At 46.1% G+C, this 23,040-nt stretch overlaps 1 protein-coding gene and 1 non-coding gene across 2 annotated transcripts; one reads left to right on the top strand and one right to left on the bottom strand.

Moving 5' to 3' along the window:
* Positions 1–226: 226 nt before the first annotated feature.
* Positions 227–22,597, top strand: C1QTNF2 (C1q and TNF related 2). Its single transcript, XM_020903331.2, has 3 exons — positions 227–366; positions 18,888–19,140; positions 21,817–22,597. The coding sequence occupies exons 1-3, from the start codon at positions 247–249 to the stop codon at positions 22,428–22,430; spliced, it is 987 nt and encodes a 328-aa protein (XP_020758990.2). The 5' UTR covers positions 227–246; the 3' UTR covers positions 22,431–22,597.
* On the bottom strand, positions 11,932–12,034 carry LOC139034501 (U6 spliceosomal RNA). The gene has a single exon (XR_011487047.1). It is a non-coding gene; the product is annotated as a U6 spliceosomal RNA (small nuclear RNA).
* Positions 22,598–23,040: the final 443 nt, after the last annotated feature.

Genomic DNA, 23,040 nt, shown 5'->3' with positions numbered 1-23,040 from the left:
AGATGCATGCTCACACACAGGCCTCATTAGACACATGCCACATACCCACATCCTTGCAAACGCCTGGATAAGGATCACTCTCCTGCACAGACATCTTCAAATGCACTGACAAGTTCTACGCACAGTACGATCCATCGACACAATCAAGTTGTCACAGGAGCTGAAAGGTTTTTCCAACCAGAGCCCGAGAGTGCGCGGCCGCTCTGCGGGCCAGCCCACGTGACCGGGTGGAAAGCTCTCCCGCCCATGACGGGATGGGAAAAGTATGCCTGGGGCGGGCGCCGGCTGGGCTGCAGCAGCGGGAGGCGGGACGGCCCAGAGCTTCGTGGCTGCAGACGCCCCTGGACGTGGCCGGCGGCGGTGAGGGTAAGTGTCCACACGCGGTCCTCCCGGCCCGCACCTCCGCTGCCCTCCGGCAGGGACATTAAGTGCGGGCAGGGAGCGGGATAATACACAATGACTGCGGGGATAGGAGGAAGTGAGCGAGGGAGGGAACCGCCACCGGCCCCTCATCGCAGGCCGGGCAACCCGCGGATTCCTGGCTCTCGTCCTCTGCCTTATGAATTACAACGTGAACTGACATTTACTGAGCGCTTACAGAGCCTGTGGCAGGATCTGCGCTCAGTGGTTTTCTTGATAGTAATGGTAATAGCTCGACCGGCTGTTGAGCGCTTATTTTGTGCCAGGCCCTGCCAGCATCATTTCCATGACAACAGGTTATCCCCACCTGCAGAAGGGGCACCGGGTTCAGAGACAATAATGACTTGCTCAAGTCACGCAGCTAGACTTTGGTGGTAAAAGGATTTGAACCCTGGTAAGTCTGAGCCCAACACCTGAGCTAACAATCATAATTACCTATAAAGTGCATTATTTCATTGACTCTTGACATTAATTAAATATATCATACAGTTGCGCGAGCTGAGATCTGCACTCAGTTCTTCACGATGCTCTTCACTCTCCCTCCCTGCTGCCTCTCTCCAAGCCTTGTCTTATTTACTTTGTTCTTATTTCTCCATACCCACTGCCACTGCCCCTTTCTGGGACTGCTCCTCTCAACTAAACAGCTGCACTGCCCCCCTGTAGCCTCGCAGCTCAGGTCAGGCCTTTGCACAACTGCAGTGCAATCCTCTGCTCTTTGACTGCAAAACTCTCCTGCGTGGAATCCTTCAAGGGTCCCCTCCTTAGACCTGCCATCTCCCAGAGACCCCACTGAACCAGCAGCAACTGCAACAACACTGTCCTGTATCTGTCAACCCAAAGCTGATACTCAGTGAGCATTGTTCAAAATCCTCTCTGTTCCTCCATTTCTGCCCTCCCACCTACACAGCTCTCCTCTGATTCATTCTGTTGTCTGGTAATCATACCCATTATGCCCACTTTCAATTGCCCCTCTGCAACCCCTCCACACTTCTCAGACCCTCACTACTGCCCTTCATTCTAATACATCCAGTACAACCACATGCTTCCTTTCCTGCCAGATGTCTGACTTTTCCCCAGTCCCTAGCAGGGACACAACCTTGCCTATCTTCCAGTCCTCAAGCCTTAGGGTTACCTTTTGTTTTAAATGACACAAAACTAACAACATTTACCTTAAGAAATTCACACAGTATATAAAGGTGGAAAGTGAAAAGTAAAAACCCACACACCCTTTCCCAATTCTGGGAGGTAACCCCTTTAACAAGATGTGTGTCCTTGCAGAAATTTCATATATATATATAAAATCTGTCTTTATATACACAATATAGATACACATCTCTATCTGTATCTGTCTTGTTTAACTCAAAGAAGTCATACTTGACATTCCCTGCTGCAACTTGCTTTTTCATCTTTCTGTATCTGCATATACTTTGTTCCTGTGTATAGTGCGTCATTACACAAACGAATTCTCTTTCACAAGCCTGGGACATCTTGAAAGCCACTCAGCCTCCATGAGATATTCAGCTAGTTCCCCCAGGAAGTTACTTCTTTCTCTGCACATCCCTCCATTCTTTCTCATCTTGCCGTTCCTCCTCTCATCTTCACCTGCAGACTGGACATAGATGACTGGACCTTCTCTGCCACAGTCCCAGGCGCTGATGCTTTCTACTCCCAAATGCTCATTATGGGCAGCACAGTCCCTGTGTTACTGATAGCTTCCCCTACTCGTTCCTCCAGGTCAGAGGCCTGCTACGCTGGCATTGCCTCCATGAGATAAACTGCTTCATAAGTCAGATTTCTGTTCATCAAGTTCTAATCTAGGTTTCACTTGTGAAGGGAATTCTATGCCAAATATTTTTTCAAGAAAATAATCTTCCTTTGGTCTTGTGGATTGCTATAACTGGCTTATACAACACACACACACACACACACACACACACACACACACACACACACACACACACACAGCTGCCCAGTTAGTTAAGGCTTGGGTTCTGTCCCAGCTTTGACCCGGGAAAAATGAGTTCACTTTTCTAAGCTCTGTATTCTCTCCTGCCAGATGGGGATGACAGAACCAGCCTCTTAGAAGTTTGGGGAAAATGAAAGGAGAAAATGAACATGAGAGCTCTGAAACAGAAACACACAACTTATATGGAGAACACATATGGAGAATACCCTCTTCCTCTAGATCAGGGGTTGCAAACTCATATGCCAACAGGGACCATGCATGATACATAAGTGAACAGGATGCATAGCATTTAGGAGTGGTGAGGACTGGACACTGAAGAACATAGGTCCTGGGTATTAGTTTGCTAGGGCTGTCTTAGCCAAGTAACACAACTGGAGGGCTTAAACAACAAAAATGTATTTTCTCACAGTTCTGGAAACTAGAAGTCTATGATTAAGGTGATCACAGATTTGATTTCTTCTGAGGCCTCTCTCCTTGGCTGGCAGATGCCTACCTTTTGACTGTGACGTCACATGGTCATCCCTTGGCCTGGGTGTTGTGTCCTAATCTCCTTTTATTATAAAGATATTAGCCATATTGGATTAGGACTCATCAATATGACTTTGACATTAATTACCTCTTTAAAGATCCTGTCTCTAAGTACAGTCCCACTCTGGGGTCCCAGGGATTAGGATTTCAACACATGAATTTTGGAGAAACACAGTTCATCCCATAACACCTTGTCCAAGAGGCAGTCAATTGGTGCCCTGCCAGAATGTTGCCAGGTCCTCCAGATCCTGAAAAACAGCTGGAAATCTTTTTTTGTTTCAAACTAGTCTATTTAGGGGTTCCATTTTCAGTCCTCAATAGATTTTGTGTATTTCTCATATACTTCTTCACTCATTAGTTCATCTATTTCTGAAGGGTTATGGAGTGTCATCTTGATCAGCCAACCATCTTCATAACAAGTTTTGTTAACAAGTCCTGGATTTGCTGCTAGAGCTTCATTAATTTCAGTTACTTCTCCTGATAGAGGAGAAAAGAGTTCCCTAGTAGCTTTCACAATTTCCAAAGCACCAAATTCCTGGTTTGTTCAATTTTGTCCCCAATTCAGGCAGATTACAGTAAACATCTCCCAAAACTTCCTGTACAAAACTGTTGATTGCCACTGCTCCAACACCATTTTCTGTTGTTACCCATTCATGTTTTTCTGTGAATTTCCACACCATATTCAGAGCAGGGTCCCCAGGGCCATGGTGGGCAGGGCACGTTGAATGCAGAGATGGTGCTCAGGGAACAGACCACAGCCTGAACACTCCGTACTGGCTGCTCACTGTTTGCAGGGTTGCCTGGAAATCTTTTTTAACTGAAATACAACTGACTTAGGATATTAGTTTCAAATGTATAACACAGTGATTCCGTATTTTTACACACTACAAAATAATCACAATAAGTCTAGTTATCATCTGTTACTATACAAGTTTATTGCAATGTTATTGACTATATTCCCTAGGCCGCATGTTATATTTCTTGTGACTTATTTATTGTGTAACTGGAAGTTTTTATCTCTTACTCTCCTTCACCTATTTCACCCATGTCTCCTCTGCTTCCCCCCGGCAAACATCTGTTTGTTCTCTGTGTCTATGACTCTGTTTGTTTTTTTATGTTTTTCATTTGTTTTATTTTTTAGATTCCACATGTAAGTGAAAATCATATGGTATTTGTCTTCTCTGGCTGGCTTATTTCCTGTGACATAAAATCCTCTGTGTTCATTCTAGGTCTATCTATGTTGTCACAAATGTCAAGACTTCATTCTTTTTCATGGCTGATAATATTCTATATCCTCTTTATCCATTTATCTATCAATGGACACTTAGGTTGCTTCCATATTTTGGCTATTGTAAATAGTACTACAATGAACATAAGGGTACACATATCTTTTCAAAGTGGTGTTTTTGTTCTCTTCAGATAAATACCTTGAAGTACAATTTCTGGATCATATGGAAGTTCCACTTTTAATTTTATTAGGAACTTCCTTACTGTTATCCACAGTGGCCACACCAATTTACATTCCTGCCAACAATGTACAAGGGTTCCCTTTTCTCCCCATTCTGTCCAACATTTACATGTTGTCTGTTTGATAACTGCCATTCTAGCAACTGTGAGATGATATTGTGGTTTAGATTTGCATTTCTTTGAAGATTAGTGACATTGAGCATCTTTTCATGTGTCTATTGGCCATCGTTGGTAAAATGTCCATTCAGGTCCTCTGTTCATTTTTCATCAGGTTTGTTTTTGTTTGCTTGTTTGTTTTGCTGCTGAGTTGTATGAGTTCTTTGTATATTGTGGATATTAACCCTTTATCAGATACATTGTTTGCAAATATCTTCTCTTGTTCAGTTGGTTGTCTTTTCATTTTGTTGATAGTTTCCTTTGCTCTGCAGAAGCTTTTTAATTTGATGTAGTACCATTTGTTTACTTTTGTTGCCTGTAGCTGAAGAGACATACTAAAAAAATTATTGCTCAGAGTGATGTCAAAAAGCATACTACCTATGTTTTCTTCTAGGAGTCATGATTGCAAGTCCCACATTTAAGTCTTTTATCGATTTTGAGTTTATTTTTGTATATAGTATATGAAAATGGTTCAGTTTCTCAACATCAAGTTTGAAGAGGCTGTCTTTGTCTCATTATATGTTCTTGCCTCCTTGGTCATAGATTAATTGACCATACAAGTATGGGTTTATTTCTGGGCTCTTTATTCTGTTCCATTAATCTAAGTGTCTATTTTTGTGTCAGAGCCACACTGTAGCTTTGTAGCATTGTGTGCAATCAGGGAGCATGATACCTTCAGCTTTGTTCTCCTTTTTCAAGATTGTTTTGGCTATTTTGGGTCTTTTGTGTTTCCATGCAAATATTAGAATCATTCGTTCTAATTCTGTGGAAAATGCCATTAGTATTTTGATAGAGATTGCACTGAACCTGTAGATTACCTTGGGTAGTATCGTCATCTTAACAATATTAATTATTTCATCCATGAGTACTGTATATCTTTCTATCTGTTTCTGTCATCTTTAATTTCTTTCATCAAAGTCTTATAGTTTCTAAGTACAAGCCTTTTACCTCCTTGGTTAGTTATATTCTGTATTTTATTTTGAAATCTTGATTTTAACATAAAATCTCCCAGATTTTACATTGGCAACAATTTCAAAGTTAAAAATAAATAAATAAATAAATGAAAGCACAGTGCAGTCTGTGGTTTGCCTAAGGCCATTGATAAACCAGTTGGTCACCTCTTGTCTAGATTATAACTTCATCAGTGGCAGGACCATCTTCCACAGCTCTCAGCCAGAAGTCCTTGCACATTGCAATCTCAACAAAAAACTGATCATTGAATGATTAAATTCCAATTTTAGATCCTTGTTTAAAGTAGGGTATACCCATAGAAATCCTGCACCTTTGCATTCATGCCATGCCATAAAATCACCTCAACTGTTACAACTGCCTTCGATGCTGTTTATCCCAAAGCTCACAACTGTTCAACTTCTCACAAGGTCACTGTTCTCACCATTTTACAGATGAGGACACAGCAGACCTAGGTCTGCTCCTTTATCCTTCTCCCATTATATCTTTCATTGTCTTCAAATTTTATCATTAGAATAATACCATTATTAATATTACTGAGGGCTTACTGTGAGCTATTTACTGAATGATCCTATTTAGTATTCACAATTACTCTATAATGAGGTATGAGCAATCAAATTATTCATGGAGACATTCCTAAAGTCCTCAAATTAATTCAAATTGATGTAACTCAATACTTACCTGCTGAAGGATGACAGGTATTTCTGCTTGCCCATTAGAATTTCTGCTTACCTATTAGAATATCCTTGCAAGGTTCTTGACAAATTTCACATATAAAGTGAAACAATAAATACTTTTATACCATGCTTTTTCCAATTTAATACTTCAAATAAGACCATACACATGGCTTTTCCTATTTCACAGACAAGAAAATTGAGAGCTTAAATAACATTACAGAGGTCAAACAGCTAGAAAATGACTGTTAACCACTTCTTAACCACCAGTCCAGCCGTGTGCTCTCAAAGGCTAGCATCGTATCACACCTTTAAACTTACCCTGAATGCCCATCATGGCCTGACTGGAAGTGAATTCCTGGAAACCAGCAAGCCCAAGGAAGTCAAGGAAACCAGTTTTTTCTCCCCAACCCCTCAGAGTACAGACTTTGTTCCTCTCCCTTAGTTCCTGAATCCTCAAGCAAAGCCCCTTCCATACCATTCCAAGGGATCATCTAGTTCCCAGATTTCCTTCCTCTGCCTCTGAATGGTCCTGGATGCTTGATCAAAGAGAAAGGAAGAGCAAGGCTTGTTTCTCTCCTGGTCGCATAGGTATGCCAGTGGGACCCTCAATATAACCAGATCATGTGCCCTATAAGAGCAGCACCCACATCTTTTCATCTTCAGATCCCCAATGTCTAGGCTCCAACGCAATAAGAATAAACCACACCATTAGGCATCCTTTCTAAGTCACAGTACCAAGTATTTGCATACATGATAGCCCATTTGGCCCTCCTGTCAGTTAATGAGATCAACACTCTGACTGACTCCCCTATCTTTGTTCCATGGAGCCTGAACATGCCAAATGGATCAGGGGTAGGGGGCCAAGCCCGACACCCCCATTCTTCCCTCTTGATGGAATGGCAGGAGTGAAGGCCAAGCCTCCATAGGACTCTCCTTAGGTAGCAAGAGACAGAAAAACAAACTATCTTACTTGAAAATGGAGAATTTATTAGGAGAATACAGAGGCTGCAGGTGAAATGCCACAGGACTTATGGAGGAGGTGAGGGTAATTTTTCATTGATTCAGTTTCTGGCGGTGACAATTTTAAACAAGGTCTGAATTTTTGTATCATGTTTCCTTTCAACTCCATCATCAAAAAAAAAAAAAAAATCCATCATCTTGTTTGCTTTTCAGAAGGACAGAATAGGCAATGCTTTTATATCTCTTCCCCTATACCAGGCCTTACTCTAGGAAAATTAAATCCTTACAAAAGCCTTCTGAGTTAGGTACCATTATTATCATCCCCATTTTGGAGGGGGTATAAGGATGAGGGAGGGAGCATAAGTAACCTGTAGAAGGACCCATAGCTAGTGGCCAGTACTGCAAGTGTGAAATACACACTGGGCTTCAAAGACTTAGTGCTAATTAAAGAATGTAAAATGTCTCAACAACTTACACTGACTACATGTTGAAATGAAATGAAATTTGAGATGTATTGGGCTAAATGGCAAGAAAATTAATTTCATCTGCTTCTTTTAACCTTTCTCACGTGGCGGTGAAACCAATTAAAAAGACACGTGACTCATATCCTCCTCCTATTGGGCAGCACTTTGGAAGGCCACTTAGAGGGCAGGACTCAGTAAAGGCTGAACACAGGGCTCTGAACACGTTCGGGCCTCCTCGCGGGTCCTCACACCCTATACATCAGCTGCCTGCTTCTCTCACGAGGGTCTTTGGTCTCCAGGGCAGAGAAAGCTGTGGGTAGCACTGAAACAGGAGAAGGCAATGGCAACCCATTCCAGTGTTCTTGCCCGGAGAACCCCAGGGACGGGGGAGCCTTGTGGGCTGCGTCTATGGGGTCGCACCGAGTCGGACACGACTGAAGCGACTTAGCAGCAGCAGCACTGAAACAAGGCGGCTTTGGCTTCAGCCGCCTCAGAGCCTGACTCCGACCCCAGCTGAGGTCCCATGTGAAGCAGCCTCGGGCCCAGAGAGCGGGCTGCACGCCCACCACATGTCACGCGTTTTGGTGTGTAAGAAATCGGCCCTATCTGTCAGAAACTTGGTGGCATACTGCAGTGCCCGTCAAGCTGACTTCCGGTGTGCCGTCCGAGTTCCCAGCTGAGGCAAATCTCGCGAGAGCTGGCTCCTAAGCCTGGTTAGGAGCTTTGGCGCTGGACCCTTTTTATTCTCTAGACTGAGCCAAAAACAGGGGCAGGGGGTGGGAGAAGGAGAAAGCAGCAAATCAGATATTTTCGGAGGTCTCCTGGCAAGTGGGCCCCATGACTTTTAATCCTTTGTGTTTAGACTCGGTGCTGCAGTGTTTCCACATGGGCATCCGTCTCCTGATACGAGGAAAGGGGGGACTGGTTCCGTGAGGCCTGTGGGAGCATCGGCAGCCAGCCCCTCTCTTCCATCGGGCCTCTCTCAGCTTCTCAGAGAAGCTGTTTCCAATTTGCTTCCTGGAATTCAGGGAGGGCATGGAATGTTTTTCATCATGGAATTTCACTCCCATCAAAGTCAATATTCAACGAGCAAGCCCCACCCCATTCCCACCACCAGCCCTTTTCTTTAAACTGCAAACAGGGATTTTCAGAGTCAGGTGTCCTTCCCCTGAAGCATTCCAGGGGCTTCTGCTGGGAGGTCAGGAAAGGGCTGGCTGTTGGTTCCGCTGCAGTTGGTGGCAGTTATTGTTTTAAGCAAGGCTCTGACTTTTGTATAATGTTTTGCTTTCAACTTTGGTTATCTTATTAGATTCTCAAAAGAACCCTGTAAGGCAGCCAGGGTGAGGGTTATGATCTCCATCTTACAGGTGAGGAAGTGGAGGCCCAGCTAAGAGGAAATGACTTTTCCAAAGCCACATGGCCAATGAGTTACAAAACTAGGACCAGGACCCACCTCTTCTGAATCCAAGACCAGTGGTTTCCTTGGGTTTCCCTCAGTAGCCAAGTGTGGCTTTGTCATCCTTTTGCTCCTGTTGCTCTTTTATTACATACTAGTGACCATTTCATTCAAGGCTGTTGAACAGCTGAGCTGAGCTCTGGGCACTGGTGACATAACAGAGAGCAAGATAGGCAGGGCCTCTGTATTCCTGGACCTTCCACTCTAGGGGGAAGACAGCAGAAAGTTAATGAGCCAAGAAACAAAAAAGATATAATCACAACTTGGGCCAAGTGCTTTGGAAGGAAGACCAGGGTGGGCTGAGCAAACAGGCAGGAGTGGGCCTCTCTGAGGAGGCACTAGCCCTGAGACCTGAAGCATGAGGCAGGCAGCTCTCTGAAGGCTTCCAAGGGAAGGCAGTTAGGCAGAGTTCAGAGTTCTCTTCAGCTGCTGAACTTTTACTTGGTCACACTTGGGACTAGAAGCTTTGAATACGTTAGCTGTTATTCCTGCGCAAACTCCATGAGTCAAGTATACTGTTATTCCCGTTGGATAGTTGAGGAAACTAAGTGACTGTGTTTCCTACAGCTCCTGGCACTGAGAGAAACACCACCTCTACCTGTCAGCGTGTCACAACCTAGCTAACAGGTCAAATTTATTTGAGCACAATTTATATCTTCCAGTCTCCAAGGAAGATTGTGCAAAACTCCGGCTCAGCAGCCTCAAGGCCCGGACAAGTGTCTCTGGAGTTTGCACTGGCAGCCACATTCAGGTGGAGGCAGTGAGAGACCCATGTCCCCGCTGCTGGTCCTTCTCACAGTCACTTTGTGAATAGAGGGCCCCTGGGAATGAAGCCCTGAGGACCATGAGCAAGAGCAGGGAGGAGGTCCTGACAGTGGACCTCAGGCCGAGGCCCTTTAGCTCCTCCTGTTTTCTTAGAACATATAGCTTTATGATTCATTAGCTACTTAACTGAGAGATTAGGAACTCAGGGACTGAGCAAATTAAAACCAGACTGAAGAACTTCATCCAAGTTCAGCACCTCATGATTCCATTTTAGGGGTTGAACCAACTAATATTGTTTTCCCTTCGGCAGGAAAACTACCATGCAGCCTTCCCTGTTCAACTCACACCAGCAAGGACAATTTAGGAACTAAGAGATTTTTTTTTTTAAAGCTGAGGAACGAGACTTCCCTGGTGGTTCAGTGGCTAAGGCTCCACACTCCAAATTGCAGGGGCCCTGGATTCAATCCCTGATCAGGGAAATAGATCCGGCATGCTGCAACTAAGAGCCAATGTGACCAAATAAATAAGTAAACAAAATATAAGGAAGGACCAGTACTTTTTTTTCTTATCAGTTGAACAGATATGTATGGAGTACCTGCCATGTGTAAAATATTCTGCAAGCCCTCTCCCCAGAGGAGGGGTGGAGCCCTGTGCCCTGTGAGGTAAAAAAGAAGGTGGTGGAATGGAGCTTGAAGACCAAGGGGTGGGTTAGAGCTTGGCCTGAAGGGGAGGGGAGTGCAGGAAGAGAGGGGACTAGCCTGGGTTAGGATGGAGGTAAGGGGCCATTTCCTTTAGGTCCACATCAGGGGTTCCAATATTTGCTCTTTGCAGCAGGCAGCCACTGGAGTAAGACTGTTCGGAAAGTGATGTGGCTGAGTTGCATTTGTAAATAATCCCTCTGGCTTGAGCAGGCCAATGGCCATCAGGGGAGCAAGAGACCTGGGCGGAGGTGCTTGCCAGGTCTAAGCAGGGAATGAGCTGATGGTGCTTGGGAGGAGGTGCTTTCTGCACCCTCATATTTTGTTTCAGCCCCTGGGAACACCCCATCGCCCTTATCCCAATGGTGGGATGTCAGGGCTCAGAAGACTGCTCCTAATCACCTTGGCTAAGCCATGTTTGGGCCTCTCAGAGGACAGAAGTTTCCCTCAAATGTCAATCTCAAATATCCCAAGGGAGAAAAAGCATCACTTTTACATTTTCCAAATCATGTATTTTATATATGTGTGTATGTTTGGCATGTGTGTCTGTGTGTATAAAATGATATAATAAAAAGATATCAAAGAAACTTCTCTATTGCTGTGCGTGGCTTTGGCCTATGCTTTAAGGTCTCTGCTATGATTTGGGATATTTAGGAAGAAAAATCTAAGAAATGCTGACATAATGGAAAGCATTTGCGCATTAGGGTCAGCCAAACCCAAATTCAAATATAACTTCTGCCACGAACTAGTTGTATAAACACGAGCAAATTAGCCTCTCTGAGTTCAGTTTCCTCTTCTATAAATCAGAGGGGGGGTGGGGAATAGAGAAGGAAAGAAGGTGTAGTAGATTACACGTCGTGTCCAGAGCCCGTCAGACTTGGGTTCAAATAGTCTCCCCAGAACTCAAATTGTGTGATTTGGGGTAAATCATTTCACTTCTCAGAGCCTCTGTTTCTTCCAATGAAAAATGAGACAGTAAGTTTACTGCCTTGTAGGGTTTATTGTAAACTTCAAATAAAATAATTCCAGTAAAGAGCTTTGCACAGTGCCAGGAACTTTTTATTTATTTATTTATTTTGCCAGGAACTTTTTAGGTGTCCAGTTAAGTCAGTTTGCCTCCGTCTCTGTAACCGATCAGGTTGGATTGGATGGTCCCCTGAGGCTCTCCTCAAGTTTAATTCTAAATTTTTAAAATATATTTATTTTTAATTGGAGGATAATAGCTTTAAAATGTTGTGTTGGTTTCTGCCATTCATCACCATGAATCAGCCATAGGTACACATATGTTCCCTCTCTCTTGAACCTCCCTCCCACTCCCACCCCATCCCTCCCCTCTAGCTTGTCACAGAGCACTGGTTTGAGCTCCCTGTGTCATATAGTAAATTCCCACTGGCTATCTATTTTTAAAAATAGGGCACGCTTCACAGATTTGCATGTCATCCTTGTGCAGGGGCCATGCTAATCTTCTCTCTATAGTTCCAATTTTAGTATATTTGCTGCCAAAGCGAGCACCTAAGTTTTATTTTTAAAACTCAGCAAGAGTTCACTTGTCTGGATGCCTAGGCACTTGTCCATTCTCCACGCACTCACTTCTAGTTTTTTCACCACTGTGGTGAGGAGAGTAGGCTGGGAACAGGGCTGTGTGGAGCTGGTTGTTTTGGAGGAGCCGCAGAGGGAAGGAAACTCTCCTCTCCCTCCCTCTGGGTTTGGAGTCAGAACCTAGTCTCCCCGCCTCTATTTCCAAAACAGTTGCTGGCTGGAGCTGCAGGAACCTAAATGCTCCAGCTCAGAGAAATACCTTCCTCCCGTCCAGAGCCCCATGCCTCCACCCAGCCCTTGGGGCCTGCCCTGGGCCAGCTTCACTGAGCCAGATCCCCTGCTGTCCGCAGAGGCTGGAGAGCGGACCCTGCTCCCTCTTGCCGGGCTTGTGTGTCCAGAGTAGAGATGAGAAGCAAGAGGGGAGCCAACCTGAAGCACAGGGTTCCCCTTTCACCTTTCTCTCTCTCCTCTGACCTTCTCTCTTTCCTGCCTGTCTTGCAGACTCTCTCATCTGCCTGGAAGACTTGCTCCCACTTGCTTCCTTCCTTCCTTCCTCCTTCCCTCCTTCCCTTGTCCAAAATACCTGCAGGTTGCAACTTTCCAATTTCAAATCTGCTTTGAGAAGTGGGTTTCTCTTCTGGGGTCCCAGATGTGTCCCAGCTCACAAGTAACACTAAGACTAGTTTTGCAAGACTCCTGTCAAGCAGACAAGGGAAGGTGATGGAGATTCCTAGAGCCTGGGGACTCTAGGACAGAGTTTTCCAAAAGTATATCAAACATGTAAGTTTCCACCATGTTTCCTAAGTCTACCTCCCATCTCTACCACTGACTACACGGCCCATGTTGAGCACAGGAGGCACCAGAAGACAGCAGCTTAATTAAACTGCAACTTAATTTTTGCCTCCCTCTGCTCCTTTAATAGGGATTTCCCTATAGCTCAGATGGTAGGGAATCTGCCGCATTGCAGGACACCCAGGTTTAATCCCTGGGTCAGGGAGATCCCCCGGAGAAGGAAATGGCAACCCACTCCAGTATTCTTGAGTACTATAACGCTCCTTTATAGGGCTTCCCAGGTGGCACTAGTGGTAAAGAACCCGCCTGGCAATCCAGGAGCCATAAGAGTTTGATCTCAGGGTCGGAATATCCCTTGGAGGAGGGCATGGCATCCCACTCGAGTATTCTTGCCCGGAGAATCCCATGGAGAGAGGAGCCTGAAGGGCTCCAGTCCATAGGATCGAAGAGTCAGACACAACTGAAGCAACTCAGCACACATGCCCCTTTATAATTTAGCCAGTGAAGGTGTTGCAGAAACCAGTACTCGAGAAACCAAGCACCACACTTGGAGAGTTGGAGAACTCAGGTCTATTATGCCAGCGGGCCCAGAGGAGTTAACACTCCAAGCTCTGAGCCCTGAACAAAGTTACAGAGTTTTTATACATGGACAGGTGTGATTAAGCAGGTTTTCGGGTTTGCAGGGGCTAGGACAATTGCAAAGAGCAGGACAAGGGTGAGTGAGATAAGCTCCAGTTCCTAATATTGTGAGTCCCCACTTTCTGAGACTTACATGATCTAGACTTTGCAAGGAGCAAGCTGAGTTACAGAGGCAGAAGGCAAAGGAGGTAAAATTTTAACTTTTCCTCTCCAAAGGTGCTCCCCCTTCCGCCTGACAGTCTACTTCCAGGTAATCTGCTCTTCAATCATCATTCAAAGGTGAGGCTTCCTCCTGTCGCGCAGTGCAGCCATGATGCTGGCTGGTACACCTTAGCTCACCTCTTTCCAGGTTGAAGGAAGGAGCAGAAGAAGCACTAATGGGACAGATGGCAGGGGTGGGTGAGGTTCCTGTTTCATGGCTGAGATAGGGCTAAGCTCCCCTGGACCCGGCAGAAACGATGATGTCTCTTTCTTGGGGGTACCTTCTGTGGGGGTCCTTGGGTGTTCCCAAGTTAAGCCCTCTGACTGTAACAACGGTGAAGCAGTCTGTCACACTTTCATCTTGCAGGCAAATCCAGGCTTCTCATTTTCAGATAACCCTGCATGATTATCCCTGCTGGGCCCCTCACTTCCTGTCCTGGTCCCTCTGGCCCAGGCTGGCTCCTACTGCAGAACGTCTCGTATCTTCCATGTACCAGGGAGGGTGAGAAGGCAGTCTGCTCCCTCCTGTGCCCCAGAGAGCTTTCTTCCTCCTTCCATGTGGCAAGCAGCTGCTCTCCTAGCCGCCAACTTGGCATGCAATCCTCAGATGCATGTCCACAGGTCTCCCCCTCCCAGCCTCATGGGTGGCATTTTTTTTTTAAATATATTTATTTATTTGGTTGAGCCAGGTCTTTGTGGTGGCATGCGGGATCTTTAGTTACAGTATGTGAACTCTTAGCTGCAGCATGTGAGATCTAGTTCCCTGACCAGAGATCTAACCTGGGCCCCCTGCATTGGGAGAACAGTATCTTAGCCACCAGGGAATTCCCAAAGTTTGCCTTTTAAAATCCAAGAGTGCCCAGAGTCATGAAATGAGCTCTCAAAACCATTCCTTTGGGTTTCCCTGGCGGTTCAGTGGTTAAGAATCTGCTTGTCAATCAGGGTTCATGGGTTTGATCCCTGGTTCAGGATATCCCTCATGCCCTGGGGCAGCTAAGCTCCTGGACTGCAGCGACTGGGCAGGAACTCTAGAGCCACAACTCCTGAGCCTGCTCCGCAACAAGAGAAGCCAGCACAGTGAGAAGCCTGGGAACTGCAACTAGAGAGTAGTTCCAGCTCGCTGCAACTGCAGTAAGCCTGTGCATAGCAGTGAAGACCCAGTGCAGCCAAAAATAAGTAAATAAATAAAAAGAAAGAAAAAGAACTTTAAAAACAAAACAAGAAAAAAAGGTCCTCCTCTGTCAGGTCTTCACTTTGGCCTGACCCCTCGATTGAGCATGCAGTATGTCCTCTCATATGTCCTGGTGCCCAGATGAAAATATGGATTTTTAACACACTCTTTCTATCACCCACTAGGTCTTTCTTTTCATCCTCTCCAAAGGACTAGATCCCCAGGGCTAACTTGTGCCCTTGTTGAGTCCCTTTCCTCACATCGGGCCACAGACCTTCCTTGCACCCCAGCAGAGGCTCTGTCCCAGGGTGTCTGGCACCGTAGTCCTGTCTGGAGGTCTCCAAGGTTTCCAAATCGCACAAAATTTCATAAGAATGGGTGTGCACTGCCATAGACGACAGTGTTCTTTATTGAGAAGGGACATTAGGAAGGGGTATGGAGACATGAAAGATATACTGTCAGCAAACTGAACCTTTTTTCTTTCCTTAATTAGGACTACAGAAATTGAAAAGATAGTAACTTTGTTATTACATGTTATTTAAGGCAGTGTCTGGTACTAAATCATCTCTTCCTGGCCAGGGACACTTCTGTGACATTTCTTCTCTGAGGTCCAGAGAAGGAAAGTGACTGGTGCAAAGTCACCAGGTTGGTGAGCCACGGAGTTAGAACTAGACCAGCTCCCCAAGTCTCACTCCCCTTCCTGGCAGGGGAGGCCTGGTCTCTCCTCCTCAGGTGTTCCCAGGGTTAATGACTTGGAGGAACAAGGAGGAGGGGGCAGAGTCAACCTGTTTCCAAAGCCAGCGCAGAGGTCTGGACAGGCTCCCAGGCCCCAGGCAAAGCAGGATGTGAGGAGAGACTGAGGGCCCAGGAGGGAAGTGTGAGCCTGGAGGGTGAGACCTGAGCAGTGTTTCAGCTTTACTGCCAGCCCTGCGGCTGCAGGAAGCCCTGTCATGCTTGAAGGCTCTGATGAAGTGGTCGAACGAAGGTTATGTGGGAACAGAGAAGCCAGCAAGGCTTTGCATCTAATAAGAGAGGGCACAATGGAGTCTGAGAGTCTCAGTCAGCATCAGAGGTGAAGGGGCCTTAGAAATCATCTAGTCTGTGTGTGTGCTAAGTGCAGTCGTGTCCAACTCTTGTGACCCCCCCATGGACTGTAGCCTGTCAGACTCCTCTGTCCAAGGGATTCTCCAGGAAGGAATACTGGAGTGGGTTGCCATGCCTTCCTCCAGGGAATTGTCCTGACCAGGGATCAAACCTGCATCTCTGGTGTCTCCTGCCTTGGCAGGTGAGTTATTTATCACTAGTGCCACCTGGGAAACCCAAGTTGCAGACAAATGGGTCCCTGGGCCACCAGCTTCAGCATTCCTCAAAATACCTCAAATCCTCCAGCTCCAATGCAGACCTACTGAACTGCAAACTCTGGGGGTTGGGCCCAGAAATCTGGGTTTAGACAAGCCCTCCAATTGAGTCTGATGCACACTCGAGTGTGGAAACCAACCCCTTATTTTTGGCAGATTTTTTTTAAGTTTTATTTTTATTTTTGGCTGTGCTGAGTCTTCACTGCTGAGTGCGGACTTTCTCTAGTTGTGCCTTTTGAAGTGTGTCCGTTATGAGAAAAGACCCTGGGGCCAAGGACAATTTTATTGCCGAGAGATGCACTGAGTTCTGGGTCTTCCTCAGTGCCTAAAGCATGAAGGCCTAAAGATAGACGGTGTTTGCCTGTTTGCCAGGTCACACAGGAAGCAGCCAGACTTGGAGGAAGGGCTGGTCCCCCAGGGTATCTGGGAAGGTCACTTCCTTGGTACACAGGCTTCGCATTTTCTGTCTTATCATGCTTCAGAACATGGGATCTAGGGCGTGCCGGCTTCAGTAGTTGTGGCACGTGGGCTTACTAGTTGCAGCTCGAAAGCTCTAGAGCCCATTCTCAGTAGCTGTGGCCCATGGGCTTAGTTACCCTATGGCAATCTTCCTAGACCAAGGATTGAACCCATGTTCCCTGCATTGGCAGGCGGACTCTTAACCACTGAACCACCAGGGAGGTCCCCCAATCTCTTATGTTTCAGGGGGTAGAAACTGAGGCCCAGAGATGAAAAAGGGCTTACCTAAATTCACAAAGCCAGTTACTACTTCAGAGCCAATCCTAGAAGCAGAAAGTCTTGCTTAGAATATTCCCCCTCCTGGTTTCATTCCTAGGAGAGAGGCTATTGGTTGCAAAGTGACTGAGTCAGTTTGTTGAGAGATCTTGAACAAGTGGCTTATTTCTGCTCTGGACCTTGGCTTTGGCATCTTCCCAGAGAGGGGCTGGGGTAGATTATCTCTGGTCATGTAACACTCTGGTCTCTAGTGTGATCATGTCGCCACTGCCCCAGCCTTAAGAACATGGTGTGAAATTAAGACTTACTGAGACTTGCAAAGTGTCCCCCAAAATTACATCCCACACTTCTTATCCAGGAAGCTATGTATCACCAAAATGAGAGAGTGAAAAAAATAAAAGGAAGGCATGGGTTTGTAAAGCAGGAGATAAAACACAGGAGAGAAGCAAAGAGAATCACCATGATGGTTATAAAGGAAAATCCTGGGCTGTAAAGTGTGTACACAGTTGGAACAGGAGGAGGGAAGGCTCTGGGACTTATGTCTTCAGGAAAATAGATGGGAGAGAGAAAATATCTGATATATTTGATAATGTAAAAATTAATGATGTAGAAAACTAAGCAAATAAAATTATTAATATCTCCAGTAAGAAACGTGTATATAACGAAGGAAGTATAATTATAGTATGGTGCTTAGCTTGGCAGTAAATAATAGTTATAATACTTCAAAGAGTGAATTTTGGTTTAGTCAAAAATTATGTTTAAAAAGCATGAGGGAGAAAACAGGGTCCTTGAGTGGTGCAAGAGGGCTGAATCCTCATCTGTCATAATAGGAATTCAAAAGGCAATGTCTGAAATTGATGGGACCTGCCTGGTGGTTCAGTGATTGGGACTCTGAGCTTTCACTGCAAGGGGCACAGGTTCAACCCCTGTTGAGGGAACTAGAATCCTGCATGTTGTACGGCACAGTACAAAAGAAAAGAAAACAACAAACAACTTTAAAACAGGTAAAAAGAAGCTACGCAAGCATATTATCTTTTAATGTCAATAAATTTCTGAAGAACTAGCCAAAAGAGTTTGGGGGAGGGGAGAGGGTTGATGTTGAAGATGGGTGGGGCTGAAGATTACACATGGTTTTTCATTATAAGCTTTATGTTATTATTTGACTTTATAACAATGTGAGTATATTATTTTTATTATTCTTTAAGTGAAAAAAAAAAAAAAACCCAGTATAGCCTGGAGCAAAGCACATGTGCTCTGGCTCTTCATGGCCTCATTCAAATCCCAGCCCTGCCACGCTAATTGCCTGCCTTAGTCACCTTGTGAACGTCTCTGAGCTCCCTTTCCTCCTCATATCTATTCGGTTAGGATGCTATGAGATTAAGTTACGTGTGGAAAGCTCCTGGCCCCGGCCTGGTACACAGGGAGCCCTTGGCAGAAAAGCTGTGCCCATCATCTGCCAGTGCTGCTCAGGCTTGCGGCACCGACACTCAGAACTGATGCCTCACTTCTGACCCACTAATGCACTGCCCCGAATCCTCTAGCATAGTTACAAATCACCACCAGCAGTCTGAAGTATCTCTGCCCTTGTAACTTTCCACTCAGGCCACATATTTGAATGAAATCATGGATCAATTCTCTGCATCCCTAGTTCGTCCCCATCAGCAGTCACTGGGCTCAGTCCTGCCACTCCAGAGCACGAGGATGTGAGGATGAGTGCCTCCCCCGTCCAGGACTCCTCTAAAGTGTATTCTGAGCCCATGACACGACTCATCCAGAGATGTCCGGGTGTGAGAACACTGTCCGGCTACTTGCTTGTGATGTGAGAGAGAGGGAGGAGCAGGTGCCCTCTCCTCCTCTGGACGACTGACCTCCAGCCAGCTCCGTGGCCAGACTCACACCTACTCACAGCTCTCTGCCCTCCCGCAGGTGGCCACCATGATCCCCTGGGTGCTGCTGGCCTGTGCCCTTCCTTGTGCGGCCGACCCACTGCTGGCTGCCTTCGCCCGCAGAGACTTCCAGAAGGGCTCCCCTCAACTCATCTGCAGCATGCCTGGCCCCCAGGGTCCACCCGGCCCTCCAGGAGCCCCAGGGCCCTCAGGAATGGTGGGAAGAATGGGCTTTCCAGGCAAAGATGGCCAGGATGGCCAGGATGGGGACCGAGGGGAGAGCGGAGAGGAAGGTAAGAAGCCCAGGGCCTGTCCCTCCTGTTCCCACGTGTTGACAACTGCTGCTGCTGCTGCTATGTTGCATCAGTCGTGTCCGATTCTGTGCGACCCCATAGACGGCAGCCCACCAGGCTCCTCCGTCCATGGGATTCTCCAGGCAAGAACACTGGAGTGGGTTGCCAGTGCCTTCTCTGCCTGTTGATAACATCTGACTCAAAAGGGGTTTGCAAAGTTATGAAAACTAATATGTATGAATCTTATTTCCTTATAAGAAAAACAGACTAGGAATTATCCAACAGCCCAGTATTTAGGACATTCCACTTCAGGGGGCACGAGTTCAATCCTGGTTGGGAACTAAGATCCCATACATTGCACAGCGCAGCCAAAAAAAACTTTTTTAATTAAAAAAAAAAAATGGTGTATTCTCTGGAAAGGAACAGTGAGCCTCAAATTTTCTGTTCCTGCCCCAGCTGCACTGTTGATTTGCTCAGTGACCTTAAGCAAGTCTCCTGAAATAGTACTCAGAACTCTCTAGGTTGCAAGAGACAGAAACCCAATTTAAATAAATAAATAAAAATTTAAAAAGAAACCCAATTTATTGCCCCAAATGGAATGTATTGGTTCATACAACTAGAAAGTCTGAGAGTCAAGCTTCAGGAATAACTGCATCCAGGAGCTCAAATATTGTCAAGGCTTTGCTTCTCTGTATACTGGCTTGGTTCTCACAAAGGTTGGAATTTATGAAATGCCCACTTGGTCCACAGAGCAATTCTCAGGAGGACTGATTCTTCTTGATCACATATTCATTCTGAACCAATCACTTTGACCATAGAGGTGAGGTACCACCATTCGCCAGGACTGGGTCAAGTGCCCACCCCTGGGTGTGAGTGTGTGTTGTGTGTGTGGTGAGGGCAGTTGATCACTGTGATTGACAGCCTCACTAGGACCACATTCAGTAGTGAACAGAAGTTTTCCAAAGGAAGGGGTGCCAGGCAGACAACAGACAAACTGGAAACTGTTCACTCCACCTCAGCATCCTCCAGTCATCCTCCAAAGGTTATCACTATTAACTGGTTAAATGCATACCTGTTCTGGTCTCTTTCTGTGTATTTACATATATATATACTAATACCAAACATTGCCAAGTACTTGGCATAAGCAATCTGTTCCTGAAAACTAGATGTTCAGTGAGAAAATGCTGTTTGGGAATTTATTTCCCAATTATTTAAAATAGGAAAAATTTAAATGCATTACACATTAACCCAAAACTCTAAATCACACACACAAAAAAGGCCTGTATATATACATATGAGAAGCAAAGCACCTTGTTAGAATATAAAATATCTGCAGCATTACTTGCTGATCACCCAGTTCATAGGGTGGTTAACGGACACTTGCTTTGTGTGCAGTGATGCTAAGACACTGCTTACACCTGGCAACCTCCAGCGGCAGGCTCCTTAATTGACATCCAGCATGTTTCCCTGGCGGCTCAGCGGGTAATATACTGGCAATGCAGGAGACACAGGAGACCCAGATTCAACCCCTGGATCCAGAAGATCCCCTGGAGGAGGGTCTGGGAACCCACTCTAGTATTCTTGCCGGGAGAATCCCCACGGACAGAGGAAACTGGCAGGCTATAGTCCAAAGGGTTACAAAGAGTTGGACATGACTAAGCATAAATATGCTTTCCAAAACATCTGCCCACCCCCCCGAGCTCTGCCAGCCTGCCAACTGTTTCAATTAACCATTGTGTTTGGATATGACTCCAGTTACCCATACATTTTGTTTAAAATGTAAAATGTTGTATTGAGTTTGGGGAACATAAATACATATGTTTTTATATAATCATCAGCCAAAAATACTGTGTTGAGAGAAATGCACATTATTAGAACAAGGGAATTAAAAACCCAAAGGTGTTCTTCAGGCACACATTACCATGGAAATGTTCTGTAGGATACACCAAATGTATATATCTAGCAAATGCTTACTAGGTGCCAGGCACTCAAATGTGCAAAGTAATGGGCACTGTGGTTTCCTTTGAACAAAATAGAATTTCTGCCACCTTCTTTTTCCACTTAACAGTATATTTTAGAGAAGTTTTCATATGGTACGTATAAATCTGTGTCATTTTTTTTTTAAACTCCTGCAGAGAATTGCATATAAGGGATGGACCATAATTTTTCTCATCCTCTCCCTTTGGATAGGCATTTAATTGTTCCTAGTTTTTGTTATTGTAAGCAATGCTGCTGTAAAAACTCTTTCCCACCTGGGCAGGGATCTCGGGCACTGGTCAAGGATTTCACTAAGGTCAATGCTTTGAAGTCAAGAGGCTTCTTACAATTATTGTCTCAACCCATTATTAGCACAGCCTGGGGAAGGGCTGACCTGGCAGACAAACCAGACTCTTCCTTCAAAGGCAGGACAAGGGAAGGGCATGAATTGTGACAAGTTATCTTTGCCCCAATCCACATGATGCTGGAAGGTGAATATTACCATTCCCACTTTCCAGATAAGATGGGAGAAATGCCCCTGGTGATACCATCATGATTTGCATCCATTTCTGTGTGAGTGCACAGACTGTGTTCTTTCCTTTCCCCAAAGCCTTATGTTCCAAGGATGGAAAGCCAAAGCCCACCCTCTGCCTAGTTCTCTGAGGTCCCCTCCATAACACCAGCTGTTCTGTCTTCCAGGTTCACCTGGCCGGACAGGTAATCGGGGGAAGCCAGGCCCGAAGGGCAAGGCCGGGGCCATCGGGCGGGCCGGCCCGCGTGGCCCCAAAGGGGTCAGCGGTGCCCCGGGCAAGCACGGCACGCCTGGCAAGAAGGGGCCGAAGGGCAAGAAGGGGGAGCCGGGCCTCCCAGGGCCCTGCAGCTGCGGCAGCAGCCACGCCAAGTCGGCCTTCTCCGTGGCAGTGACCAAGAGCTATCCGCGGGAGCGGCTGCCCATCAAATTCGACAAGATACTAATGAACGAGGGCGGACACTACAATGCTTCCAGTGGCAAGTTCGTCTGCAGCGTGCCGGGCATCTACTACTTCACCTACGACATCACGCTGGCCAACAAGCACCTGGCCATCGGCCTGGTGCACAACGGCCAGTATCGCATCCGGACCTTCGACGCCAACACGGGCAACCACGACGTGGCCTCAGGCTCCACCATCCTGGCACTCAGGCAGGGGGACGAGGTCTGGCTGCAGATCTTCTACTCTGAGCAGAACGGGCTCTTCTACGACCCATACTGGACCGACAGCCTCTTCACGGGCTTCCTCATCTACGCTGACCAGGACAGCCCCAGTGAGGTGTAGACGGGCCAGTGCTGGGTCTCTCAGCAGCTCCTGGACTTGGGCTTCCAGCACAAGACCCCTAAACTGTTGGGGGCTGGAAGTCGGGAGCATCTAACCTCAGGCTGACCTCCTCCACCCCTTTTTCCTCCATCATTAAATCCAAGCTTTTTTATTCATCCTTCCATCTATCCATTTGCTAATTTTCTTAATAGGCACGATGTGACAGGCACTGTGCTACACTCCAGAAGGTACCTCAGTGCACAAGACAGAGAAAGGTTCTCCTTACATTCTAATGGGAGAAACAATTTACAAACAACAAATAGTGTAATTATTGTACCAGGATGGAAAGACATGTGCCATGGTGGAGAGTCATAGAAGAACAGGAAACAGGGAAGTAGGTGAAATTGTTTTTTTTAGATATTTTCTTTTAGGGTTTATTTACATAAAATCTGGGGTTCCCTGGTGGCTCAGGCAGTAAAGAATCTGCCTGCAAAGCAGGGTACCTGGATTCGATCCCTGGGTCGGGAAGATCCCCTGGAGGACAGCATGGCAACCCACTCCAGTATTCTTGCCTGGAGAATCCCATGGACAGAGGAGCCTGGTGGGCTACAGTCCATGGGGTTACAAAGAG

Source organism: Odocoileus virginianus, chromosome 3 (genome assembly GCF_023699985.2).
Source record: "Odocoileus virginianus isolate 20LAN1187 ecotype Illinois chromosome 3, Ovbor_1.2, whole genome shotgun sequence".
NCBI lineage: Eukaryota > Metazoa > Chordata > Mammalia > Artiodactyla > Cervidae > Odocoileus > Odocoileus virginianus.
Note: the sequence above shows the minus strand (reverse complement) of the source record. Positions and strands in the feature narration are given on the sequence as shown.